The sequence below is a fragment of the Stenella coeruleoalba genome, assembly GCF_951394435.1.
Source record: "Stenella coeruleoalba genome assembly, chromosome: 20".
Taxonomy (NCBI): domain Eukaryota; kingdom Metazoa; phylum Chordata; class Mammalia; order Artiodactyla; family Delphinidae; genus Stenella; species Stenella coeruleoalba.
In genome coordinates this window covers 55,795,652-55,823,321 of record NC_137166.1, presented here as the reverse complement: position 1 = coordinate 55,823,321, position 27,670 = coordinate 55,795,652, and the positions used below count along the sequence as shown (strand labels likewise).

Sequence of the window (27,670 nt, the reverse complement as noted above, 5' to 3'; positions counted from 1 at the left end):
TCATACAGAGTGAAGTAAGTCAGAAAGAAAAAGACAAATACCGTATGCTAACACGTATGTATGGAATTTAAGAAGAAAAAAAAATGTCATGAAGAACCTAGGGGTAAGACAGGAATAAAGACACAGACCTACTGGAGAACGGACTTGAGGATATGGGGAGGGGGAAGGGTGAGCTGTGACAGGGCGAGAGAGGGTCATGGACATATACACACTAACAAACGTAAGGTAGATAGCTAGTGGGAAGCAGCCGCATGGCACAGGGATATCGGCTCAGTGCTATGTGACCGCCTGGGCGGGTGGGAGAGGGAGGGTGGGAGGGAGGGAGAAGCAAGAGGGAAGAGATATGGGATCATATGTATATGTATAGCTGATTCACTTTGTTATAAAGCAGAAACTAACACACCATTGTAAAGCAATTATACCCCAATAAAGATGTTAAAAATAAATAAATAAAATAAATAAATAAATAAATAACACGTATCCCATGCTATGTGCTGCTAAGCGTCTCAGAGAAAAAATACAGCAGGAGAGATGGGCGTGGGGGCATGTCTAGAGCTGGGGCAGTGGGTGAAGGCTTGATGTGGGACTAAGCAAACATCTGGACATACGCCTGTCCAGTCCCCAGGCATCCTTTTTTTTTGGCCGCGCCACACAGCACGCGGGATCTTAGTTCCCTGATCGGGGATCAAACACCAGGGATTGAACCCACGCCCCCAGCAGTGGAAGCGCAGAGTCTTAACCACTGGACTGGCAGGGAAGTCCCCCCAGGCATTCTTATTTCTGGCCAACAACACCCCGCCCCAGGTACTTTTCCCAACCCCTCCCACTAGATCAGGCATCCCATCCAGCCCCAGTCCCTCTGAGCCCCCTGCCTTGCCAGCCAGGTGAACCATTCTTCCCATGGGGGACAGGGATGGGAGTGGGCACTGCAGTCTTTGAAGGTGGCCAAGACTACCTACCCAGCACTTCCCTGGGCCCAAGGTTGTCACTCACGTCCCACAAGCCCTGTGTGCACGTGGGGGTGTCTCTGCATTTACCCCCATCCCAGCCAAAAGGATTGGCAAGGTCTGCACCCCCATCCCAAGGAAGTAGTCGAAGGAGAGGAGAAACCCTGGTAGGAATTGGGGAGCCTGGCCCTTCCCTCTTCTCCACTCTCCCTCACCCATCCCTACCAGCCACACTCCAGGTAGTGGGGGACGTGTGCCAGGCTTCTGGGGCACTCCAGCTCCAAAGTGGCTCATCCAGGACCAGAGTCTGGGCCCTGCCCACTCTGATTACAGAGTGTGGAGGGGGCTCAGGTCCCACTCACCGTGCCCCCACCAGTGCTCCTGGACCCCAGACACCTGAGCCTTTCGGCCAGCCTCCCTTCCCTCTAGAAGTGGGGGTTGTCCTGCTGTGTGGACATTCGATTCTGGTTTTGGCCACTCAGTCCAACACCTTGGTGACAGCACAGCCTGCACTCACTGGAGAAGAGAGGATTGGGGTTGGGGACACCTCTCCCTGGAGCAGCCCTCACCCAACCCCCCAGAGGAGGTGGCTGGGGCAAAGACAGGACTCCCAAGGCTAGAGACTAAAAATAAAATATCCTACAGAGGTAGAGAACAAACGTATGGATAACAAGGGGGAAAGTGGGGTGTGGTGGTGGGATGAACTGGGAGACTGGGACTGACATATACACACTACTATGTATAAAATAGAGAACTAATGAGAACCTACTGTAGAGCACAGGGAACTGTACTCAGTGCTCTGTGGTGACCTAAATGGGAAGGAAATCCAGAAAAGAGGGGATATATGTATACGTCTGGCTGATTCACTGTGCTGTACAGCAGCAACTGACACAGCAGTGTAAAGCAACTCTACTCCAATAAAAAAATAAATGAAAAATAAAATAAAATATCCTTTTTCACATAAGTGGAGTAAAAAGAGCAGAGATACACTTTAAGTGTGGGGGAGGGTAGGGGGCAGGCAAGAGAAGTCCCCAAGTCACAGCTGTCAGCTGTCCCAGGAAGAAGGAAACAAGGGGCCAGGCTGTGCCTCCCACAGACTGAGGATGCTCCTTTCCAGCATCTCTAGGGGTTCTCATGGGGTGCCCGAGCCTGCCCTGCCCTGCCAGGCCTCTCCACATGGAAGGGGCATCATCCTCAGTTCACTGGGGTTGGCGGGGCAGTAAATAAAGGCTCTCTGAAGGTTCTTGGCCAGGCACAGAGCTGGAAGTGATTCCTGCAACCAGGAAGGGACTTAACTGGGGGCAAGGCCGGGGTCTCCAGCCCCAGGGTCCAGCTCCAACCAAGGCCTATCTAGCGAGTCTCACATGCACGTCAGAAGCCCATGGAGGCTGCCCAGGGCATGGGAGCCAGAGGAGACCCCTCACCCAGCCTGGGGGGAAACTAGGGCAGACTCCCTGGAGGAGGACAGTTCACAGGGTCCCATCTGTGCGGGGAAAACAGACCCCTCTGTTTGTTTTTTGTTTTTTTGGCTGCGTGGCAGGCGGGATCTTAATTCCCCAACCAGGAATGGAACCCAGGCCCTCAGCAGTGAAAGCGCGGAGTCCTAACCACTGGACCACCAGGGAATTTCCTAGATTTCTTTCTATATGTAATATATATAATCTCTCTAGATAGACTGATAGATAAATAGATAGATAAAGATAGAGCCTATTGGTTCTGTTTCTCTGGAGAACCCTGACTAATACAAGAAGATTTTCCTGGGTGGGCCTGATCAAATCAGGCAAGATCTTTAAAGCTGGGTCTAGAGGTCAGAGCAGTGGAATATCAGTGATTCTCCTGCTGGCCTTGAAGACACCAGCCTCCAAGGGTTCTACAGATGCAAGGAAATGAATTCTGCCATGCGAGCTTGGAAGAGGACCCTGACCTCAGCCTGCACCTTGATTGCAGCCTTGTGAAACCCTGAGCTAAGGACCCAGCTCAGCTGTGATGCCTGGACTCCTGACCCACGGGGACTGTGAGAAAATTAATGCACGTTGTTTTACACCACTGTGTTTGTGGTAATTTGTTATGCAGCACAGATAACAAATACACTTCTTGTGTTGGTTTGCTTGGGCTGCCATAACAAAGTGCCACAGGCTGGGTGGCTTAAACAACGTAAAGTTATTTTCTCACTATTCTGGAGGCTGCAAGTCCAAGATCAAGGTGTTAGCAGGGTTGTTTTCTCCTGAGGCCTCTCTTCTTGGCTTGCAGATGGCCACCTTCTCCCTGTGTCCTCACATGGTCTCCCCTCTGCACCTGTCTGTGTCCAAATTTCCTCTTCTTGTAGGGACACTAGTCATATAGGAGTAGGGCTCACTCTACTGACCTCATTTTAATTTAATTACCTCTTTAAAGACCTTATCTGTGAATAGATTCACATTCTGAGGTATGGTGGTTAGGACTTCAACACATGAGTTTGGGAAGACACAATTCAGTCCATCACTCTTCTCAGAAGAAAAGATGTAAGACAAATATGACAGTGTTGGCCCCTCTGAGTTATGGGCTGGGGACACCAGGAACCTGCCACCTGTACATTTTTACAATAAATTTTATGGGGAACAAAGTCCCTCTTGGACTGGGTGAAGAGAGTGCTGCAGCATAGCAGGGTGGAGGCAAGGAGGGACAAGCCTTGTTTGGGCTCCCAGCCTGGCCCTGTCACCTCAGTTTCCCCCACACACACACTGGAGAGGGATGTAGGGGCAGGGTCAGCGAGGCCTGCAAAGGAGGTTTGGGGCAGGGCCCTGAGCTCCGGGAACTACCTCTGTCCCAAACCCTCCATGGCTCCCCATCACTCTTGCCCTCATAACCCAACTTCTGCCTAGCCTACAAAGCCCCGCGGGTCTGGCCCCCATCCACTTCTCTGACTTCACCTCCTCTCATCGCTCTCCCTCTCTCACTCCCTTCAAGCTTGCTCCTGCCTCAGGGCCGTTGCACCTGCTGTGCCCTCTGACTGGGAAGCTCCTGGCTGCTAGCTCTTCCATTAAGGTTGCAAGACAATTATAACCTTCTCAAAGAGGGCCTCTCCAACTGAAGTAGCACCCCTGCCCCATCCGGCCTCCAACTTACTGTCCAGTCTCAGCATCCTCACAGCACATCCAGAACCATAATTTCTTGTTTACAGACGTCTCCCTCCCAGACTCCTACAGGGACAGACGGTGCTTGTCTTGCTCACCACTGCATCCGCAGCTTCTGCACACAGCAGGTGCTCCATAAATGCTTTTTTTAAAAAAAAATTTATTCATTTGGCTGCACTGGGCCTTAGTTGCGGCACGCAGGATCTTCCTTGAGCGAGCGGGATCTTTCGTTGCGGCATGTAGGATCTCTTTTTTTTTTTTTTAGTTGTGGCATGCGGCATCTTTTAGTTGTGGCACGCGGGCTCTAAGTTGCAGCATGCGGGATCTAGTTCCTTGACCAGGGATCTAACCCCGACCCCCTGCATTGGGAGCGCAGAGTTGTAACCGCTGGACCACCAGGGAAGTCCCCATAAATGTTTGTTGAATGATTACATGCGCCCCACCTACCCCCAATTCCAAGGGCTGGGATAGGAGAAAGGAGCCTGTGAATACCTTCTCATACCTGCAAGTGCAGGTCCTCAACAAACATCAGATGAAGCCAGCCCCGAGCTGTGAGCAACTCTTATCAAGATTGAAAACAGGGGGAGGAGGGCTCAAAAGTGGGGGCCACACCTTGAGGACACTCCAGCGGGGAGTCCCAGCACCAGCCTGGGACGTTGGCGCCCCCTGGTGGAACATCCCCAGGCCAGACCCTGCCGGCCGGCCGGTGGCCCCCAGTGTATTCCAGGCTGGTCTGGCGGTGGGACAGAGCTGGCCAGCAGATGTTGCCCTTGGCTTCTGATGGCTTGGATGAGCCCACTCCTGGAGCTGGGTTAGCAAAGGTCATGCCCCAGCCATGCAGGGGTGGCCCCCTGCCTGTCCTGACCTCCAATCCTCCAGAGACCTCCCTCCTAGCCTCTTGCCAAGGGACCCTGGGCCCTCCCCTCTGGGCCTGAGAGCAACAGGACAGGAAACCTTCCATGCCAACCCACAACACTACACGTATGTCCAGGGGACACACGGTCACACACACACACACACACACACACACACACACACACACGAGTCTGCCCAGACCAAGACAGAGAGGCAGTCAAAGTCTGAGAGACACTCGAGAGGTGGTGAAAGGGACAGAGACGGTGAGAGAAGCCAGAAGCACATGAGTGGTGGGAGACGTCATCAGAGACACAGTGAAGAGGAGAGGGCTGCAGACAACCCAGCGAGGGGCAGGAGAGCCAGGGGGCAGAGGAGGAGAGAGCAAGGGGGACGGAGAGACAACACCAGAGCTGGTGAGAGTCACAGACAGACGGAGAGTCACAGGGGCCGGGGGCGGAGCACAGGGGGCCCGTCACGTCCCCACACCTGTGTCCACGCTGCCCTGTCCTCAGCTGTGGTGAGGCGCATGGGTGGTCCTTGACGTCTGGTCCACCCGCTGCTACTGGCCTCACTGATTGCAGCTCACAATACACTCCCAAGGGACTGGACCTCTGGCAACCTCTGCCTGGTGGTCCCCACCCTGAGCCCTGCACCTGGCTGGGCCTCTGCCACGGCCACTGCCCACCGGGATGCCACCGCTGTGCCGATGCTGCCTTTGGCATTGCTGGATGGTGCGCGGGCCTGGGAAGCAAAGGCCTGATCTCGGGCCTATGCTATCTCAAGTTCAGACCCCGGCCTTGCCACTTCCTCGCTGTGTGAGCTTGGAGAATTTCCCCTCTGCGCTACCTTCTTATCCCAGTTTTACCAGTGAGGTAATGGAAGATGGAATCAGGACACAGGATCTCCCAAGTGGTGGCAAGGAGTTTTGTTTTGTTTTTTTAAAAATTATTCCCTAACATTACACTATATCACATTTGATAGCTTTCATTTCAAAAGGACTCCTTGGGACTTCCCTGGTGGAAGTGGCTAAATATCTGCGCTCCCAATGAAGGGGGCCCGGGTTCGATCCCTGGTCAAGGACCTAGATGCCGCATGCCGCAACTAAGACCTGGTGCAGCCAAACAAACAAACAAACAAACAAAATATATATATATATAAACAAAAGGACTCCTATGTTGGGAATTCCCTGGCGGTCCAGTGATTAAGACTTCGCGCTTTCACTGCTGAGGGTGCAGGTTCAATCCCTGGTCAGGGAACTAAGATCCCACAAGCTGCCTGGCTGGGGGTGGGAGGAAGGACTCCTATGTATATTCTCTTCTTGAGCCAGAGTCTTTTATAATTTGCTGCTGATAATTTTATCAAGGTCATTTGGAGGACAAAAAGGTTATTTATAATAGATCTTAGAAATAATATACTTTAGTATTTAACAACTATGAGAGCTTTTACAAAGTTCTTAGTTTCCCTCCTAAGGGTTTTTTCCCCCATGTGGGTTAAATCCCCCAGCACAGCTGCCTGTGACTTTGGGTGACTGTGTGCCCGGACCTCAGTTTCTCCTTCGGGAAATAGGGACACTGATGCCTTCCTGTGAGTGCCCAGGGGCAGGCAGCCTCACCGAGGTGCAGCGTGTCAGGCACTGGGGAACCCTGGGGGAAGCTCTCGCTGTTCTGTGTCTCTCTCCCTGCCTGCGTGCTGGGGGCGCCGGAGGCAGCCCCAGGCTCAGCCTCAGTGGCTGCAACCACTGGCCCAGTTAACGTGGCCTTGAGGGGAGCCCGGGAGGAGCCATCACTGGGGCCAAGCCTCTCCCTCTGTGCCCCGCCTCAAAGACGCCGACGTCCTAACCTGCAGAACCTGCAACTGTGCGACTTGGGGCGAAAGGGACTTTGTAGGTGTGGTGGAGTTAAGGATCTTCAGAGGGGGAGATGATCCTGGATTATGCAGTGAGTCCTTATAAGAGGGAGACAGGAGGGTCGGGGCCAGAAGGAGATGGGGCAATAGAGGCAGAGGGCAGGGCGATGCACTTTAAAGACGGAGGAGGGGGCCACAAGGCAAGGAATTTGGGAGACCTCTAGAAGCCAGAAAAGGCATGGGAACAGATTCCCTCTAGAGCTGCCAGAAGCAACACCTTGACTTTAGCCCGTGGGACCCATCTTGGACTTCTGATCCCCAGAACTGCGAGAGAGTCCCTGTGCATGGTTTTGGGGTTTTTAAAAATTTATTTATTTATTTATTTATGGCTGCGCTGGGTCTTTGTTGCCGTGCGCAGGTTTTCTCTAGTTGCGGCGAGCAGGGGCTACACTTCATTGTGGTGCACAGGCTTCTCATTGCGGTGGCTTCTCTTTGCAGCGCATGGGCTCTAGGCGTGTGGGCTTCAGTAGTTGTGGCTCGTGGGCTCTAGAGCGCAGGCTCAGTAGTTGTGGCGCACAGGCAAGTGGGATCTTCCCGGACCAGGGCTCGAACCTGTTTCCCCTGCACTGGCAGCTGGATTCTTAAACACTGTGCCACCAGGGAAGACCCTGTGCATGGTTTTAAGCCACTAGGTTTGCGACAATGTGTTAGGGCATCCGCAGGACGCTCATATACCTCCCGACACAAACCCCCAATGCAGTCTTCTCAGAGCAAACACTGAGACACTCCCTCCTTCCTGCACCAGCGGAGACCAGGTTCCCCCACTCTGGCCAACACCCTCCAGAGGCAAGAGGACCCCACTCCCAGCCCCAGGAGCCAGCCCCTCCTCCCTGCCACATCCCAGCCCCCCGGAAACACAAGGGCCCCCAAGTCCCCCAGTGAAATGCCTTGGGGGGAACCATGCCCATGTTTTCTTTTCCGCTCCTGCCACAGCCTGGCTGTCACCCATGTCACCCACCTGAGCAGCGAGGCCCATACCACAGGTGTCCCCCCCCTCCCCTGCTCACTCAGAAGCTCGGGTATGAGATGAAACGCAGGGTTTGGGGGTCAACCCTCCCCCCCGAAGCCAGCCCCTCCTGCAGGCTGGAAGACCTCGGGCACTGGCAAGCTGCTCTCTGAGGCTGTTTCCCTGGGACGCCAGGCCTGGAGCAGAGGGAGGCAAGGAGGCACGGGCAAGTGGGTCTGGAGGTGGGTGGATGGATGTGGGATGTCTGCCCACAGCGGGGGCTCCCGGCATGCCCCCTGGGGGCCACCTCCCCTCCTTCCCAGCCGGCACCCAAGCCTCCCACCGCCTCTCCACTAGCCTGCAATCATGGCTCCTCCACGCTAATCACTGCTATTGCTGCGGTTGACTCTGCTCCTGGCCTGCTTCCCTAATGAGGGCTTTGTCCCCTTAATTGGCCATCTCCAGGAGCTTTTCTCTGGCCCCCCACCTACACTGCACTGTCCCAGATCGCAGGTCCAACTATGTGCTAATTGGGCCCTTGGGGGACACACAGAAAGACCCCTCCCCTCCCTGCCCCCTTGCCTTCCTATATCAGACCCCCACCTACAGGTGCCTCAAACCTCAGGGATGTTCTAATTGCCCAGGCCCTGCCTCTGCCAGCCCGGGGAGGGCCTTTCCCTGCAGAGCCCACCCACCCTCCCAAAGCCCATCTCTCTTCCTGTCCCCCACCCCCCAGCCCTGAACCTACAGCCCTGGCTGCTCCTTGCCCCTCAAAGATTTGGGGGGAGCTACTCCAGATCACCCTGGCCATGCACCCCGGGGCCCGTCAGCCTCTGGAATCTCCGAGCCCGGCCCCCGGGAGCTGTATGCCTTCGTGACTGGGGCAGCCGCCTATGTGCTGCGCACCCTGCACCCCCGGCAGACCCAGCCCCCCAAAAGGAGGCCCAACCATAGGAGGTTCCTTCACAACCAGATCTGCAGGGGAGGGGAGCGGGGTGGGAGGGGAGCCGTTGGTGTTGGGGAGACCAGGCCCAGACCGAACAGAGAGAAGTGGACCCCGGAGCTGGATGCAATTAACACCAGTATGCATTTACTGAGTGCCAACTGTGCGCCAGGCCCCAGAGACCCATCAGTACAAAGCAGACAAAATTCTCTGTCTTCATGGAGCTCGTGTTCCAGTGGGCAGGCCAAAATAAAGAGACGAATGATACGGTATGATGCTACCAAGTGGAGGAGCCTTGAAGACACAGTGCTGAGTGACAGGAGCCAGACACAAAAGGCAACCTGTGGTATCATTCCATTGCTGTGACATATCCAGAACGGGCAAATGCACGGAGCCAGAAGGCAGATTAGTGGGCGCCGGGGGCTGGCGGGGGCGATGGGGAGAGACTGCTAATAGGTACCGGGTTTCCTTCCAGGGTGATGAAAAGTTCTGGAACTAATTAGAGGTGGTGGTTGCACGACATCATGAATGTACTGAATGCCAGTGAATTGCACACTTTAAAATGGTTCATTTTAAGTGATATGAATTTTATCCCGATTTTTACAAACAATATGGTGTGTTCGAAGGTGATAAGTGCTGCGGAGGGCATGCTGGGGGAGGGTTGGTATTTTAGGTAAGGTGTCAGGGAAGGCCTCACTGAGGAGGTGACATTTGAGCAGAGACCTGAGAGAGGTGAGGGAAGGAGCCCTGTGGATGTCTGAGGAAGAGCATACCAGGAAAGGGACAGCACGTGCGAAGGCCCTGAGGCAGGAACATCCCTGGTGTGTTCCAGGGCAAGTAAGAAGGCTGGGGTGGCTGGAACAGAGTGAAAGGGGAAGGGAATTAGGTTCAAAAGAAACAGGGCCCTGATCGTGGAGACCTCATGGGCCTCTGGAGGGACTTGGGCTCTGGGCTGGGATGTGGTACAATCTGAAATGATCCCTCTGGGTGTTGAGCGGAGATCAGATTGTGTAGGAGGCTACTGCAGTGATCCAGGCAAGGGATGATGGTGGCTCAGATGATGGGTGGGGGACTGGGCTGTGGAGATGGGGTCCGACTCTGGGGCTTTTTGAAGGTAGCGCCTTTCTAACCCACACACCACACTTGGCCCCTCTCCCATGGCTCCCCATCGCCCTCAGGACAAAGGCTCTGCCCTAGTAGCCCCTGTTCCCCTTGCCAGCCTCAGCTCCCCATCTAGCACTTCACCATTCAGCCTCTGGGCCTTTGCACATGCTCTTCCCTTTGTGGTACAATGCGGTTCCCTGTCTCCAGGAATGTGGATGGAGACCTCTGTTCCTTCAGGTCTCTGCTCAGCCTGTCCCCACTCTCACACCCACCCAGCACCATCCCACCTTGCCCTGTGCTCTCCCCTCACCCTCTGACAGTAACCATTTTTTGAGGTTGCTGTGTGCCAGGTACAGTGTACTAAGGCCTTGCCATACACTACATCACTTAATGCTCCCAACAAACTCACACTGTAGGTTCTGTCTTTCCCCTATATTACAGCCAAGGAAGCTCAGAGAGGTTCAATGACTTGTCCAAGGCTACACAGCTAGACAGTTGATACAACCCTAGGCAGTCTGAATCCAGAGCCCATGCTCTGGACCACTTTATAGTTCTGCCTGGATATAGCATCTCAGGGACTTGATGATGATGGTGATGAGGAGGAGGATGGTGGTGATGGTGATGGTGACAGTGATGGTGATGATGGTAGTAAGGATGATAATGGTAATGATGACAGTGATGGTGATGATAATGAGGATGATGGTGATAGTGGTGATGGTGATGGTGAGGATGAAGAGGATGATGGTGATGGTGATGGCGATGATGGTGATGATGGTGATGGTGGTGATGATGGTGAGGATGATGATGGTGATGATAGTGATGGTGATGCTGATGATGATGGTGATGGCAATGATGGTGATGGTGGTGATAATGGTGATGATGATGGTGATGGTGACGGTGATGATGATGATGGTGATGGTGATGATGATGGTGACGGTGATGATAGTGATGGTGATGGTGATGATGATGGTGATGGCGATGATGGTGATGGTGGTGATAATGGTGATGATGATGGTGATGGTGAGGATGATGGTGACGGTGATGATGATGATGATGATGGTGATGGTGATGATGATAGTGATGGTGATGGTGATGATGATGATAAGGATGATGGTGATAGTGGTGATGGTGATGGTGAGGATGATGATGGTGATGATAGTGATGGTGATGGTGATGATGATGGTGATGATGGTAGCTAAAATTTATCTGATACTTAGTATGTGCCGAGCACTGTTCTAAGTACTTCAGTTTTAACTCCCCGTACTCACTTACAGTGAGTATGAATTCATTAATCTCTGACAGTAACCCCAGGAGGTAGGTGCTTTTATAATCCTCCTTTTTCAGATGAGGAAACTGAGGCACAGAGAGGTAAACTGACTTGCCAAAGGACCTGCTTTTCTGTAAGTACGTGGCTCCCCCCAGCCAGCCCAGGACCGTGCCTCAGGAGGTCGTGGAACCAAATTTGAGTAAATGGGAGCCCGGTTCAGCCTAAACACTGCCCCCATACTGCAGGCCACCTTCCACCAGGATGCCCAGCTGTGGCCACACCCAGAATGCTCACCCCGCATACACACATACACCACTGAAGAGGAAAACACTCATGTCCCCAAACAGGGTCCAGCCCTGTGTTCCTGAGCTGGCCTCCCAACTCCTCTTCAGCCTCCTCTGCTCAAGGACCCCTCCCCATCTTCAGCCCCCCCCCCAATCTGGACCCTGTGATAATGCCAGCCTCTGGCCTCCCAGGCTCCCTGTCTGTCCTCCCTGCTCCCCAGGGCCAGCTTCTCTGCTAGAGCATCCCAACCTCCCCACCCCCATGCCCGGTTCTACCACGTGCTCCCCAGGGACACAGGCTGCCCACCAGTGGCCTTGAGGGCAGCCCAGGTAGCTCTGAAGCACAGTCCCCTCAGCACTCAAGCTCAGCCTAGGAAGATCCAGGTCAGAGACAAGCTCTCCTCAGCATCTTCCCACCCACGCCCTCCTCCTCCCTCCAGGTCCGCTCAGGCCCTGCTCCCTCAGGAACCCCCTCCCACCCACGCTATGAAATTTTAACTTTTTGTGAACATTTTTCAAACCCACAGAAAAGTCAAGACAGTTGTCTGATGCAGCAGTTCTAAAAAGGTGGTCCCCTAGGCTTCCCTGGTGGCGCAGTGGTTGAGAGTCCGCCTGCTGATGCAGAGGACACGGGTTCGTGCCCCGGTCCGAGAAGATCCCACATGCCGCGGAGCCGCTGGGCCCGTGAGCCATGGCCGCTGAGCCTGCGCGTCGGAGCCTGTGCTCCGCAACAGTGAGAGGCCCGCGTACCGAAAAAAAATAAAAAAATAAAATAAAAAGGTGGTCCCCAGATCAGCACCACTAGCACCTAAGCATCACTTAGGAGTGTGTTAGCAATGCAAATTCTTGGACCCCACCCCAGAAACTCGGGGGCCCAGGAACCAGCATTCCCACAAGCCCTCCAGGTGTCCTTCCTGTTGTGCACTGAAGTTTAAGAGCCACTGGCCTATTGATCTCTCATGTAACATCACTTAGATTTTACTGTCCATAACATCTTAGCCTATTTCTTTCATCTATATGTTTTTAAATAAGTTTAAAAGTAAATCACAAATGTCACGACTCTTCAGCCCTAAACACCATTTATCCTTACTTTGTTCAGGTCAGGGACCATACGTGGCATGTAGTTGTTATGAAACTTAAATCAGTCCCCCGCCCCCACCCCCGCACCCCCTCTGTCATTTAACCTGACCTCCCATTACTGAAAACTTTCCCTGGGGCACTCAGAGCATAACTATCCTCTTTGGCATCAAAGACAGTGTTACAGTGGCAGCTCTCACTAAATATAGGAAAATATATATAACATTGGGCTTCCCTGGTGACGCAGTGGTTAAGGATCCGCCTGCCAAGGCGGGGGACACGGGTTCGAGCCCTAGTCCGGAAGACACCACATGCTGCGGAGCAACTAAGCCCGTGCACCACAACTACTGAACCTGTGCTCTAGAGCCCGCGAGCCACAACTACTGAGCCCATGCGCCACAACTACTGAAGCCCGCGCGCCTATATCCCGTGCTCTGCAACAAGAGAAGCCACCACAATGAGAAGCACGCGCACCGCAAGGAAGAGTAGCCCCCACTCGCTGCAACTGGAGAAAGCCCGCGTGCAGCAACGAAAACCCAATGCAGCCAAAAATAAATAAATTAAATAAATAAATATAAATGTAAATATATATATATATAATTCATCATTTTGAACATTTTAAAGTGTACAATTCAGAGGCATTTTGTATATTCATAATGTTTTGCAGCCATCACCTCCACCTAGTTCTGGAACATTTTCATCAACTCCAAAGGAGAACCGGTACCCATTAGTATTCCCTCCCCATCCTCCCCTCCCCGCCAGCACCTGGTAACCACCAATCTACTCTATGTTTCCAGGGATTTGCCTATTCTGGACATTTCACATAAACAGAGTCATACAATATCAGATACTTTTTTTTTTTTTTTTTTTTGCGGTACGCGGGCCTCTCACTGTTGTGGCCTCTCCCGTTGCGGAGCACAAGCTCCGGACGCGCAGGCTCAGCGGCCATGGCTCACGGGCCCAGTCGCTCCGCGGCACGTGGGATCTTCCTGGACCGGGGCATGAACCCCTGTCCACTGCATCGGCAGGCGGACTCCCAACCACTGCCCCACCAGGGAAGCCCTCAGATACATTTTTAAATAAACTGTTTCCTGGAAGTTTACCATAGTACAAAAAAATGAACACATCAACCGTGTGGAGTTTAATGAATTTTCCCAAAGGGGCCCCACTGACGTAACCAACACTCAGATCCAGGAACAGGGCATTCCTTGTCCCAGAGACCCTGGTAGTACCTCCTTCCCATGAACCACACATCCTGATTTCTCTCACTGTCGATTGAGTTAGCCTGTTTTTGAACTTTATTTAAATGGTGTCACGTATCCACTTATTTTAACTCACCGCTTTTGTTCAACATTATGTTTTTGCATTAACCTGCTAGAACTTCCATAATCAAACACTACAGACTGGTGCAACAGAAATGTATTGATACTTTCTCATGATTCTGGAGGCTGAAGTCCAAGATCAAGGTGTCGGCAGGGAGAGGCCTCTCTCTTTGGCTTCACACGTGGTCATCCCTCTGTGCGTCCTAATCTCCTCTTGCTGGATTAGGGACCATACTGATGATGTCATTTTAATGTAATCACCTCTCTAACGACCCTGTCTCCAAATACAGTCACATTCTGAGGTCCTGGGGGTTAAAACTTCAACATATGAATTTTAGGGGGACACAGTTCAGCCCCTAACAGTTTGTGAGATCCGTCTGCATTGTTACTGAGGGGTTAGGAATACTGGGGGGAGACCCGTGCAATGGCTATTACAATCATCCAGGTGGGGGAAGCTGGGGACTCCAACCAGGGGTTAGTGGAGATACTGAGAGGGTTGGTGGAGATGCAGATTCATAACTACTTAGGCAGTAGAATCCACAGGGCATCATGTTATAGTCACATTGCCAGCCCACAGTGCACCTTTGTGTGAAAATTTTGTTAAAGGCACCCCTTCCTTAAGACATTTTTTACTTTTACATGTTGGAATATAGTCATATTAAATCTAAATGTCAAAAATGTGCGTAGTGTTGGACGAGATGCGCTGCCTTGTGCAGTGCACAAACCCCACAGCTGTTCAGAGCTTCCCTATGAATGTGGTTAAAAAGATTACATTGTCAGACTCATGAACATGGACCCAGGGGCAGAGACATTAGCACAGAGAAGAAAAATGTGGAGGGAGAGAAGGGACAAATCACTCCTGGGATGGCAGATAGGAGGGGAGTCCTTCGTGGTCACCCAGCTAATGCCTGGCTCTCTCTGCAGGCAGTTTGCCAAGATCGAAGCTGCCACCCAGCGCCTGGCCATATCCATCCTGTCCCAGGAGGCACCTCCCCAGAGACCGCCACCCCAAAGGCCACCTCCACCACCTCCATCCCCCTTCCTGGGGGTGGCCTGTGATGTGGCCCCCACTGGCCCCAGCCTAAGTCTCGCTGCCCTGGACGCCTCCACCCACGACCTCTTTGAGGACATTGTGGTCCCCCCAGAGTGTCCCTCAGCGTCATCTGACCTGTCCCACTGTGTGCTGGGCCAGGCGGACCTGAGGCAGGACCCACACTTCTATGACCCCCTGCTCCCTACCCTGCATGCCCTGGGGGGATGGGAGGGAATGAGCTCTCAGCTCCTGAGGGAGGTTGGGTGGGCAGGTGAGAGGTGTCTTGTGCCTGCCATTCTCAGAGGATCCCTGAAGGCTGGGGGACCCTCTCCCCATGACACCCAATCACAACCCAGCCCAGGCTCCCAGACAAACCAGTCTGCGCCTCCCGCCGTGACAGTTCTTCAGCCACCGCCCCCCCAGGAGCCCCTTGTCCCATCCACTACCCTCCTGGCAGCCTGTGGGAATATGAACCAAGCCCAGACTCCCACCTCTGACCACGGCCTCATGGGTCTTCTCCCAGGTCCAGTGCCCCCATCACAGCCCCTTCGGGGGGGGGGGGTCACGCTTTCCCTCCCCCACCTTCTCCCTTCTTTCTTCCCAACCCCACCTCCTTGGCAACTGTCCCTTCAGTTCCCTCTTACCCTGGTTCACCTCTGCCTAGTGTCTGGTGTCATCTTATTTATTCCCAAAGATTTGTTGAGTGCCTACTATGTGCCAGGCCCAGGTTTGGGTGCTGAGGATTCAGCAGTGAATAAAACAGATAACATCTCTGCCCTCGAGGAGTTCTCATGGCGGGGGGTAAAGTCGGGGGTACTGAAAATAAATGAGTACATCCATACATTTTTTTAAACACAAGATAAATTTCCAATTTCAGATTGGCATTAGTGCTGTGAAGAAAATAGAACAGCGACCTGATCAGGTGACTGCTTGATGTAGGGTGGTCAGGGAGGGCCTTGAATGACAAGAAGGAGCTGGTACTGCAAAAGTCTGGGATTCCAGGCAGAGGAACCAGCTCGTGCAAAGGCCCTGAGGTGGGACGTTGGGGGAACAGTAAAGGAGGCCAGCATGGCTGGAGTGGAGTGAGACGAGGGAGAGTGGTAAGAGGTGAGGTTGAGAGACTGACAAAGGCACACCATGAATTGGGGGTAGCTTAGATTTTATTCCAAGCCTGATGGCAAGTTCACTCTCCATCTCTTTCAACCCCATTTCCAAACACAGTCTAAATATTACGAACACCACCGTAGGAGGCAGGTGCTGTGAGATGGGGAAACTGAGGCACAGAGAACGAACGTGCGGGGAGAGGGAGGGATTTCTTGGCTTCCTCGCGCCTTTAACCCTTTCCAGGAAAATGCTTGGGTGTCTTTGCTAAGTTTGTCTCTAAACAGAAGGGCAAGGGTTCGAACCCCAGGCCTTCCCCTGCCCTGGGCACAGCCCCTCCCTCTCTCTCTCCTTCTCTCCCTCTCGGCCCTGGGGTTCTGAACTTCACAGCCGGGCAGGTAGCGACCCACTCACTTCCCCAGCTGGAGTCCGCGTTTTCGGTACCCACCGCGCCACTCCGCCTTAAGCCCGCCACTCACACCTGTCACGACCCCCCATTGGTCAGACTGGCTGCTTTCCCGCCCCCTGACGGGCCAATCACGCTCTCAGGAAGGACAGTTAGCCCACACGCAGCCCCCCCCCCGCCAGGGAGAAGTAGCGGCGCTTGCGGATTGGATGGGAGCGGGGGGTGGGGCTGAGCAGAGCTAGATGAGTGCCTATTGGGCGGCTCAGCCCTGCTGGGCGGGACGCGGGCGGAGCCGGGGGCGGGCCAAGTGTCTGGGCTTTGGGAAACATCTACCAGGCCTGCGACCCCGCGGGTGGGCCTGAGCGGCGGAAGTCCGGCTGCGGGAGGTAAGTGACTACAGGCCTCACCTGCGGCGGACGGGCCGGGCCGCGTCCCGGTCCCTTCCTGATAAGGCCCTTCTGGCGCTGCGGGGGGACAGACCTCCCCCCACTTGCTGGTGGAGGACAGCCGGGGAAGGACTCCTGCCTGGGCCCTCCAGAATTGGCTAGCCAGGGGCTCGAATTCTCCACGGGCCGCTTCCGCCCTCGCTACCAAGTTTCCTAGTTTCCCTAGCACCCCTGCGTGGTGGGTGGGTTTGGCTCCCATTTCCTCAATAAGGAAACTGAGGCTCAGACAGAGCTGAAACTTGCCTAAGGTCACACCGCCAGCTAGTCTCGGCTGCAGAACCGGGTTCCCCAGGCCATGGGGATCTGAACAGCCCCATTCGCTCCTCAGGTTGCCGCCCACCTCGGGCCGCTCCTCCTCCTCCGGCCTCGGGCTCCCTCCACCCCGAGCTGCGTTCTGAATTTTCATCACTTACCCAGAGTACCGCCAACTCTGTCTCCAGCCGAGACCCCCTCCCCACATTCACCCCCCCCACACACACACATTTTCATCTTCTCCCCCAAATCAGTTCCCCTCTCCAGGTCCCCAGTTAGTCCCTGGAACCTGCCACCCTTGGACCACTGGCAACCTGAGGATCTTCCTTCTTCCCCCTCCGACCACAGCCAGGCCCAGCTGCCCCCTCCCCGCTCTGTCCCCGCTGCCTGAACTGGAGCCCAGGCCTCACCCTTGGCCACCTGGACCGCAGTCCCCACTTTCACCCTGGCCTCCACCTCCAGTCCAGCCCCACCGCGGCCAGCGAGGCCTCCCTATTTTATTGTATATTTTGAAAACTTTTTATGGAAGTATATCACATATGTAGGAAAACAGAAATCACAGATACACAGCTCAAATAACTTCACAAAGAGAGCGCTCTGGTGTCAACAGCATCCAAATCCAGAAGCCGAACGTCCCCCACACCCCAGAAACCCCCCTTGCACCCCTCCTTCAACACTGCCGCCCAAGGATAACTGTTATCATAACTTTAATGCCACAGGTTGGTTTTGCTGGGTTCTTGCCTTATGTAAATCTTTTACTGTATTGTATTTATTCCTGACTAGACAACCTGTTACACATTGTCCAAAATTCAAAAGGAACAGACTAGTACACAGTGAAAATCAAATGTCCTTCAGTCCTTCACACTCTGCCCCTCAGAGGCCTGTCCCTGCAGGAAGAGCCTGTTCCTCATGTGCCTTCCAGAGAGAGCAGATACAGATTGGAACAGTACCTACACTTTTTTCTTCTTGCGTTTTGGCACAAATGGGAGCATTGTTATACACACTATTATGCTTTTTTTTTTTTCTTCACTGTTAACATCTCTTGGACACTTTTCCACGTTGTTACTTAAAGATCTCCCTTGTGATTCTTCCTGGCTGCAAAGAATTCCATAGTATGGATATACCATAACTTATCTAACCAGTACCCTAACCGTGGATGTTGGATTTATTTCTATTCTTTTGCTCTGGGCAGACGCCCATAATGAATAACCTTGTCCTGTAATGAATAACTTTGTGTCATTTCACAGGTATGTCTGCAGGATAAATACTTAGGATAGTTAGGAGTGAGTTCTCTGGGTCACAGGGTTTGTGCATCTGTAATTCTGAGAAATGTGGGCACATGGTTCTCCCTAGGGGTTCTTGCAGTCCCCGCTCCTACAGCCCAAAGGGAAGCTCCGCCTCACTCTAGACTCCTGTCACTGTCACAGGCTTCCGGACATTCCAGCGCCCCCGCCCCCACCTGACCCTGTCCCTCCTGTCCCGTGGAGAGCTAAGCCGGGAATGGGAGTGAGGAGAGCACTCCAGGTGGAGGGAGCTGCCTGGGCAAAGGCCCTGAAGTGGGACTTGGCCACCAAGGCTGGAAGGTCTGGGTCCAGCGCCTTGTGGGAGGAGGGTACATCGTAGTCCTGAGGACAGAGAGAAGCCATGGGGCCCTGGGGAGAGCTGAGAAATAGGGTCAGCTCTGTGTTTTCAAAAAGGTTGTTTTCTTTCCCTCTCTCTTCACTTCCTCAGAGAGAACTCTGCCAAGATGGATTAGATTCCCTAGCAATCCTAGCACTGGTCACAGTTGTAATTATGCAATTAATTAATTCAGTGTGGTTTTGTTTTTGAGGGAGTTTCCATTCCATTTGTTTTTTGAGACAAAATTCACACAGCATAAAATTCACCATTTTAGCCATCCACTAGTTTTTAAACTTTAGATATGTCACACATAGAAAACATTTTCAGTGGTAGATGTGTTCCGTTTAAAGAATAATCATAGACACCTGTGGGGACTCACCAGCCAGCAACTGAAACTTCCCCCGAGTGAGTGTCAGCCGGCTTGCCCTCCACTGGGTCCGCTGGGTCTCCGTTTCCTAAATAAATCAACAAATAAGTGAGTAACATGCAGAGAGAGAGGGAGCTGCAGACAAAAGCCAGGACTCCCATTTGTTTAGCAACTCAGGCACCCAGGGACACAAGCCTCTGGGTACATGGGCTGGGACATGTGAGACTTGGGGTGTCCAGGGCCCAGATGCTCACTCTGACGGGGGCAGGGAGGGGCAGTCCCCCCTCTAGTCCCCACAGGACCTTGGCCGTCATGGACTCCCGTGGGCTTCAGTGTCCTCCCCTTTAAAGGGCTGCTGGCCAGGTGGCTCTACCAGTCCCCAACCTCTTAATTTTTATATTTCTCTCTTTTTTTTTTTTGGCCATACCTCGCAGCATGCGGGATCTTAGTTCCCCAACCAGGGATTGAACCCATGCCCCCTGCAGTGGAAGCACAGATTCTTAACCACTGGACTGCCAGGGAAGCCCCTTTCTTTCTTTTTCTTAAAATTGTGGTAAAATACACATAACCTAAACTTTACCATCTCGACCATTTCAAAGTGTACAATTAAGAGGCACTTAGTATAGTCATGATATTGGGCAACCATCACTACTGTCTAGTTCCAGAACACTTCCATCTCCCCAGACGGAAACTCTGTACCCCTTTTCAGTCACTCCTCACGCCCCTGCACCCCACCCCACCCCCACTGCCCTAAGGTGGAAGCACCACCAACCCTCTCCCTGTCTCTGGACGAAGCCGCTTTGGGTTTGGGGCATTCCGTGTAAATGGACTCCTGCACGTGGCCTTCTGTGACTGGCCTCTCTCACTGAGCATCGCGGTGAGGGGCCTCCGCGCTGTGGCCTGTGTCGTTGCTTCATTCCTTTTTATGGCTGGGTAATATTCCACTCCACAGGTACCCCAGCCTTTCTTTCTAAGACCTGGAAGGGGGTTCAGCTGGTGAGTTTTCCACACGGGTAAACTGCTTTTCAGAGGAGGCAGTCAGACTTGAGGGACCCCAGGCCATGAAGGAGGGAGGTGGTGCAACTGGGAGAATGCAGCTCTTTTTGCCTCGGGGCTCAAGTCCTGCTCCCTCTGCTATGGGCAGTGGGCCCTCAGTCAGGACACTTCACTACTTAGACCTCGGTTTCCTCCTGGGGGTCGGGGGAGGATCACAGTTGGAGCCTGGGGTGTAAGCCTGTGGACCCTGGACATGCAGAGAAGCCTCTCCCTGCCTGATGCCACTCCCTCAGCCCCTCTGCCCACCCCAGGACATGGCAGCTGTGAGGCCCGGCCTGGGACGCATCATCCCTGGATCATCCATCCTCTTCCTGTGCGACATGCAGGAGAAGTTCCGCCATGTCTCGTTCTTCCCCCAGATCGTCTCTGTGGCTGCCCGCATGCTCAAGGTACAGCCCCTCCTCCCGCAGGCCCACCAGTCCAGGGCCCCAGCCCCTCCTCCCTCAGACCTAGGAGTTGGGCCTCCGGCCCCTTCCTTGGGCTCAGACCTTTGCTCCTCACCCCAACCCAGGTGGCCCAGCTCCTGGATGTGCCAGTTGTGCTGACTGAGCAGTACCCACAAGGCCTGGGCCCCACAGTGCCCGAGCTGGGAGCTGAGGGTCTGCAGCCATGGTCCAAGACTTGCTTCAGCATGGTGCCCGCGGTGCAGCAGGAGCTGGACGCGCGGCCCCAGCTGCGCTCTGTGCTCCTCTGTGGCTTGGAGACACAAGCCTGCATCTTGGTGAGACCGCAACTGAACCTTGGGGACCTCCATTCACACCTGGGACCTCCCCAACTTAAAAAGGGTGTCTTTCCTGACCCAGAACTCTCTATCCTCCCCTTCCTGACCCATGACTCCCCTCCTGACCTGGGACTTTCACCTTCACTAAGGACCCCTCTCTTTACCTGGGGCTCCCATCCTGCCTAGGATCCCGTTGTAATCTGGGGACCTCCTGCCCTGATCCGAGCCTCCCTCATCCTCATCCTGGTTCCCCAATCACTCACCCAGGATCCCTATTCTTGTCTGGGGGTAGCCCTTACCTCTTTCTGCCCCTAGCACACAGCCCTGGACCTCCTGGACCAAGGGCTGCAGGTCCACGTGGTGGTGGACGCCTGCACCTCCCGCAGGTGAGAGGGTCCCTTCAGGGGTGGGGTGCATGTGGGATGGGTTTGGAGCACCCAGGAAGAACCAGGGGGTGGGATCCCTGCCGAGTTTGCCAGGTGTCTGGGTGTCCAGACCAAGGCACTGACACCGCATGCACACATGCACCCCCCGCCCCCCCGCAGCCAGGTGGACCGGCTGGTGGCGCTGTCCCGGATGCGCCAGAGCGGCGCCTTCCTCTCCACCAGCGAAGGGCTTATTCTGCAGCTCGTGGGTGATGCCACCCACCCCCGGTTCAAGGAGGTACTGACCCCCACGCCCCACACTCTGACCTCCCCCATCTCCTGTGCAAACGGGAAATATCTTTTCAGCACCCACCACATATTCACAGGATACATCCGGGAACACAGAAGGCTGCCGCCTCCAGGGGCGCTAAGTTCTAGTGGGGGGAAACTGCGGGTCAACACCATAAATCAATGAAAGGAGAAGCTGTCTGGCCACGAGGACTGGAGAGAGAGATAAAGCAGGAGAGGGGGCCAGGTGTGCAGAGGAGGGGTTGCCTAAGGTGGTCCAGAGGCCTCCCGGAAGAAGGTGATTTTAGAGTGAGGTAGAGATGGGAGGGAGCCAGGCAGACGGGAGAGAACAGTCCAGCAGGGGCCCTGTAGATGGGAGCCCCTTGACCCTTTCCTGCCACCCTCTCCTCCAGTCTATGGCACTGAGGTCCAGCCTCCACACCCACCACCCGAGTGGCCTTCCTAGTACCCAGGTCTGACCAGGTAGTCCCCACTGCTTCACACCACTAAGGGCCACTGCTTGGCCCTTAGGATAACGGGACATGCCCGAACTTGAGATTCCCAGCCCTCTGAGGTCTGCCCCTTCCCCTCCTCTTAGTTCTGTTGAGCATTTATTGAGCACCTACTATGTGCCAGCCACTGTGGCAGGTCCAGGGGCAATAGCAAAAGACAGTCTGTATTCAATTTCGCGTTGTGGCCTGGAGCTGGGGAGGGAACATGTAGAATGTGTGAGAAATAAGATGGGGGCTGGCAGCTGGGAGGCCCCTCCTGGGGGGTGGCCTTACAGTGGAGAGCTGAAAGTGCAGGAGCAGCCAGTCATCCAGAAAGTGGTCCTGGCGGAGGGGACAGCTAGGGCAAAGGCCTGGACGTGGGGCTGAACGTGACTTATTCAAGGAACGGTAGCAGGGCACGGTGAGTGCAGGCTGAGTGTGGGAGGAGGGGAGGCAGGGAGGAGCTGGAGCCTTCCCAAAGATTTTGGTGGGGGTTGGGAGGGGCAGCCATGGGGGTTTGCACAGGGGGGCTGGACACTGTCAGATCTATGTGTAGTGCCAGGTGGCTAATGGATATGTGGTAGGAAGGGGGGAAACCAGGGTGGAGGCAGCGGCGGGGATACAGGCTTTGCTTATTTTCATTTTTTAATCTCTGCAGGTTAGCATGACAGGGATTGCTGATGGGTGCAAGGTGTGAAGAGGCAGCACAGAGAGAGGATCTGGCTTGAGCGCAGTTGCTCAAGCTCTCTACTGATGGGGGTGGCGGTGGCGGCAATGAGGTTGAGAGGTCAGGTGACCACCAGCATCTAAGAGGCAGCTGGATAAGTGAGTCCAGAGTTGAGGGGCAAGGCGCGGGCTGGATTTGAGAGTTGAGGGATAAGAGAGGTGAGATTACTTAAGAAGAAGCATGTGTAGACAAGGAGCCCCAGGAAAGAGTCAGTCACGCTTAGTGGTCCAAGTCAGCAAGGTGGACCGAGATGGCAGATGATCAGGTGCTAACCCTGGTGGCTATGGTGAAAGGGAGGCCCCAAGAAAAGTTTTGAGAAGAGGCAATGGTGGGTTTGGCCAGTTGCTACTAAGGGGGCAAGGGAGATGAAAATGGAGAAGTATCCCTTGGATCTGTCATGGGGATGAGAACCCTTGACGCTTCCTGACTCCCTACCCCTACCCTACAGATCCAGAAGATCATCAAGGAGCCCGCCCCAGACAGCGGGCTGCTGGGCCTCTTCCATGGCCAGAACCCCCTCTTCCGCTGAACTCCCTACCCTGCCTTGAGGGGAGACCGACCACCTTCTCGTCCCTGGGACCTTGGAAGCGCTTTCCCCCCCATTCTTGGATCCCAAGAGTGGTGCAGTCCACCGGGGGTACCGCCCCCTCAGCAGGGGATGTGGGTGCCGCTTTTCCATTGGACGGCAGCTCCCGGAAATGCAAATGAGACTCCTGGAAGCTGGGCGGGCGTTGGCTGAGCCGAGCTGGAGGTGGGGCTCGGCCCCCCCTCCCCGGGCCACTTCAAGGGGCGACAAGGGGAGGGGGAGGGAGTGTCACAGGCTGTGTGGGACCCGGTCTCAGAGAATAAACATTGATGTGACTGTGGACTGAACCATTCTTGGGTTTGGGGGGTATCCCGGGGGCGACTGGGGGCTGCGGGCGGTGGCGGAAGAGGGGTCCCCAGCAGGTGGGGAGGGGGAGGTGCCTCTTCTCAACTCCAAGCCGGCGCGAGGCAAAGGCGAGGGCTGGCCACTGTCACATCTGCACCGGAGCCGGCGCGCATCTGCACGGAAAAGAACTGCCGGCCTGGGGTCGCCCAACTCGCTGCCGGTTGCCCCCCCTATCAGCGCGCGCACGCCCAGCCGGGTTGGCTCGCAGACACGCGCTGGCTCTGCCTCCCCTGGCCGGCCCCCCACGTCGCCACCACCCCCGACTCCCCCAGGGTCCCGCATCCGGAAAGTGAGGTGAGCGTGACCGCACCCCGGTGCGGAGGGGGAAACTGAGGCACGAGGGACTTGGGGACGGGGAGGAAGGAAGAGACAGGCATGCGGATGAATGGATGGGAAGGACAGACAGCTTCAGCTGAGTGGTCCCTGCTCCCCTAAGACGCAGGAGCCCGGGAATCCACATAGGGGCTCCCAGAATTCTGCAGCCCCCTTGGAAATCTGGGAGTTGGGACTCTACGGACCCCCCAGTCAGGGCCCCTCAGCCCCTTCAGAGTCTTAGTCCTCCCCCCGCCCCCACCACATCCTTGGGTGCCCAAGAAGGCAATCTGAGTCCCCCAGGGACCCAGGCATCAGAGCTCTCAGCCAGACCGCCCCCCATTGGGGAAACAGAGCCCCCCCCGCCCCTGGATCCCAGACCCCTCCCAGAAGTCCCGGTCACCGGACCCCGCGATCAGAGCGCCCAGCACCCCCTCTCTCCGCAGGGATCTAGGAGTCCTTGCCTCCCCCCTCCTCCAGGAGCCCCTGGGACCGGGCGCCGGCGCCCCCGGCCCCCGCCTTTCGGATCCAGGTGTCCCCCCCTCCTCACCCCCCAGCCTGAAGCTTCGCGTCTCGGAGGCCGCGCTCGCGTCGCCATGGCAACAGGAGTCTATTTTGCGCTGGGAACACACAGCTCCCGCCGCAGCGCCCCCCCACCCCGCCCCTCCAACCTGAGCCTGAGCGAGAGTGGGGGGCCCGGGGAGGGAGACTGGTGGTCCGGGGTCGGGGGGAGACACAGAGACACTCAGAGGGACAGAGATTTGTAGACAGCAAACCTAGGAAAGAGACAGAGACACGGAGTCAAAGAGGTAGCGAGAGATGGGGATGTGGAAACGGGGAAGACACAGGATGTATAGAGACAGAGACTGGGCAGAGGGAAGGAGAAAATGTTGGCACACAGAGGAGACTTGGGACAGAGACTGAAAGATGCAGAGATGCGATGAGACACGTAGAGAGAGACAGGCTCAGAGAGGCCGCGCGACCCAGGGCACCTCCCGATAGAGATGAGAGATCCGCCGGCAGGCTGAGGGAGAGGCGGTGGGAGGCGACGTCCCGGGAGGAGGTAAGGACACGGAGACGCAGAGACTCGCAGAGACAGAGACATAAGAGACAGGAAGGCCTAGGGACCTGGGCGGGCCGCTGGGAGTGCGTGGGGAGGGTCCGCATTTCTCCCTCAATCCCACCTCCCACCTCCCAGGTGGCGAGCCGGAGGCGGCGCTGGATCCCTCCACCCTGCCTCCCCCGCCCGGAACTGGGATCCCCGCCCCCGCATCCAGACCCCTCCCCTTCTCCCTCCGCTTTTCCCCTCCAGCCGGGTCCGCCTCCTCCGGAACCCAGATGCCGCCTTCTTCCACATGCCTAACTCAAACCCACCCTCAACCCCAGATATTCCTAGGAGGCCGTCCCTTTGCACTCGGACACCGCCCACCCTCAGCCCCCACCCCGCTGCCACCTGCGGACCCCTCTCCAGCACCCAGTTGCTTGAGGTCAGGGCTTCTGGCTTTTTCTGGGTCTCCTCCCCTCTGCGGGTCTCTATCCTCCTCTGGTTCTCTCTTTCGAGCTCTTTCTCTCTCTCTCTCTGTCCTTCAATCTCTGATCCCCAGTCCTCTGAGTCTTTGCCCCACCCCCACCCCGTCACTGCTCGCCCTATGGGTCTCTGCCCTCCCAGGGCTCTGTCCTCTTTTCTTTGGCTATCTGTACTCCCTTCTCGTCATCTCTGTTCCTCTCTCTCTGGGCCTCTGTCCCCCTTTTTCGCCGGGTCTCTGTCCCTCTCTCTCTGGGTCTCTGTCTCCCTCTCCCTGAGTCTCTGTTCCCCTCTCCCTGGGTCTCTGTTCTTCTCTCTGGGCCTCTACCCCCAACCCCGAGGGCTCTCTCCCCCTGCCCCCCGCGCCCTGTTCTAGCTCTCATTCTCTGCTGCCAGGCACCTCAGAAGGCAGTCCTTGCCCCCAGAGCCCAGCTGGCAGGGTCAGGAGAGGGGGGGGTGGGGGGGCTGTGAGGCACAGCGCTTGCAGGGGAGCGGGTGGGGGAGGGGCTTCTCTGGGAGCCCAGGACCGAGTGGGGCCTGCTCTGGGACCCCTCCTCACACTGGCTCCCCTGATCTCTGTCCTCACATCTCTGTCTCTCAGGTCCTGGGCTGGGGTGCTGGGTTCTGGCCCTGAGCTGCTAGGTGTGTGTGGTGCGGGGAGGGAGATCGGGGTTTGGGGGGCATTCCTCTCCAGCTGTGAAGGAGGAGTGTGCCTTCCGGTGTGTGCTGGGGGGCTGTCTGGGTGTGTCTGATGGAGGGCCACATGCCTGCTTCCAGACTCTCCACCACTGGGTTCTCACTGGTGTGTGTGCCTATGAGGTTGCGTGACTGTGGGTTGTGATGTGTGCCACTGCGTGCCCACGTGCAGCTGGCTGGGGCAGGTCCCTGGCCATGTTCTGGAGCTGTGTGTGGTCCCAGTGTGTCAAGGTGTCTGAGATTGTGTCTGACTCTTGTGCGCTGTGGGTGGGAATGCCCCGAAATGCATGGTTGTGTGTCCACATGGAGCTGTATTGTGTGTTTGGGGAGGAGAGAGGCTCAGGTGTGCCGCCAGGATGACATTGGGTGTCCTTGCGTGTTGTGTCTGGGACACTGTGTGGGTGTCCTGTGCTCTGTGTCACTGTGTGTATATAAGCTCTGTTGTGTGTCTGTGCATAGTTTTGTGTGAGGTAGAGGAAGAACTGGTCCTCTGTATCCTTGTGTGTGGACCAGCTGCTGTGTCTGCAGTGTGTCTCCTCCCCACCTGGAGGTGCTGCCCTGCATCAGGAGGTGTGAGGCAGGGACAGGAGGCTACAGGACGCCCACTGGTCGAGGGGCTGTGCGTGCGTGTGTGTGTGTGTGTGTGTGTGTGTGTGTGTGTGTGTGTGTTGCTGGGTTGGAGGGGATGTAGGCTTCTGCTCCTCCTGCCTCACTCCCCAGAGTTGTCAATGGCCAAGAGTTTCGTTTCCCTGGCTCTGTGCATGTGTGCGAAGTTGGAAGGGACAATGGGACTCTGTTAGCAGAGGGAGAAATTCTGTCCATGGAGCCCAGCCAGAGGCTTGGCACAGCACAGGGACTAAGAGGGCAAACTGCTACCCCTGCGGGGCAGATGAGACAAAGGTTCCCCCAGCCCAATGCAGCTCCCTAGCATCTATGATTTAGCAGACAGATGGTACCCTTGCATGTGTTTGAAAAGGTACCCCTTCCCACAGATGGATGCAGCCCCACCAGCTGCATTCTTAGGAAGGAGAGCGCGGCTGGATTCCAGCCTCTCAGCCAGACCCTCTTGTGCAGTACACAACCTGCCCAACCATATGTGGCAGCCCTCGTATGAATGAAGGAATCCACATCGCCACACACGTGTCACTCTCAGAAGTGGTGTGTCTGTGTGCATGACAACCTATGTTTCTCTGTGTGGGATAATGCATCCATGTTCTGTGGGTGGTGGTGCCCTGAGTTCAAAGCCTAGCACCATTGCTTGGGCACTGCGACATCACCTGACCTTTGTTGGTTGGTTTTTGTTTCTTAACTGTGGTAAAATACACATAACATAAAATTTAGCATTTTAACCATTTTAAGTGTACAGTTCAATGGCATTTAATATATTCACAGTGTTGTGCGACTACCACCACTATTTAGTTCCAGAATATTTTCTTCACCCTGAAAGGAAGCCCTGCCCCCATTAAGCAGTCACTCCCCATTCCCTCCTGCCCCCAGCTCCAGGCGACCACTTATCGGCTTTTGTCTACATGGATTTGACTATTGCAGACATTTCATATAAATGGAATCA

General features: G+C 55.2%; 3 protein-coding genes across 9 annotated transcripts in view; 2 read left to right on the top strand and 1 right to left on the bottom strand.

The window, feature by feature from the left end:
• The window catches only part of NAT14 (N-acetyltransferase 14 (putative)), a 65,398-nt gene that overhangs the window by 13,661 nt on the left and 24,067 nt on the right, over window positions 1–27,670 (bottom strand). For both annotated transcript variants that reach the window (XM_079908386.1, XM_079908383.1), the window contains one exon: window positions 19,001–19,076. Coding sequence is in view for 1 of the 2 variants with exons in the window: in XM_079908383.1 (XP_079764509.1) it covers window positions 19,001–19,076 (76 nt within the window). In the remaining variant the exon portion in view is untranslated. The remainder of the gene's footprint in view (window positions 1–19,000; window positions 19,077–27,670) is intronic.
• LOC307178904 (uncharacterized protein C19orf85) lies at window positions 8,576–15,134 on the top strand (the record flags this gene model as incomplete). Its single annotated transcript, XM_079907561.1, is given in 5 exon segments — window positions 8,576–8,585; window positions 8,588–8,775; window positions 14,692–15,018; window positions 15,021–15,068; window positions 15,072–15,134. Coding segments are annotated over 5 exon segments (636 nt in total).
• ISOC2 (isochorismatase domain containing 2) lies at window positions 16,484–23,493 on the top strand. Of its 6 annotated transcripts, none has more exons than XM_079908389.1 (7): window positions 16,484–16,689; window positions 19,941–19,984; window positions 20,278–20,433; window positions 20,556–20,765; window positions 21,058–21,151; window positions 21,311–21,428; window positions 23,085–23,493. In XM_079908389.1, the coding sequence occupies exons 3-7, from the start codon at window positions 20,299–20,301 to the stop codon at window positions 23,182–23,184; spliced, it is 657 nt and encodes a 218-aa protein (XP_079764515.1). In that variant the 5' UTR covers window positions 16,484–16,689; window positions 19,941–19,984; window positions 20,278–20,298; the 3' UTR covers window positions 23,185–23,493. The 6 variants fall into 6 exon arrangements, with proteins under 6 accessions (XP_079764515.1, XP_079764516.1, XP_079764518.1 ...); XM_079908388.1 differs by having other exon boundaries at window positions 16,486–16,689; window positions 20,296–20,433; XM_079908391.1 differs by having other exon boundaries at window positions 16,495–16,689; window positions 20,296–20,433; window positions 21,081–21,151.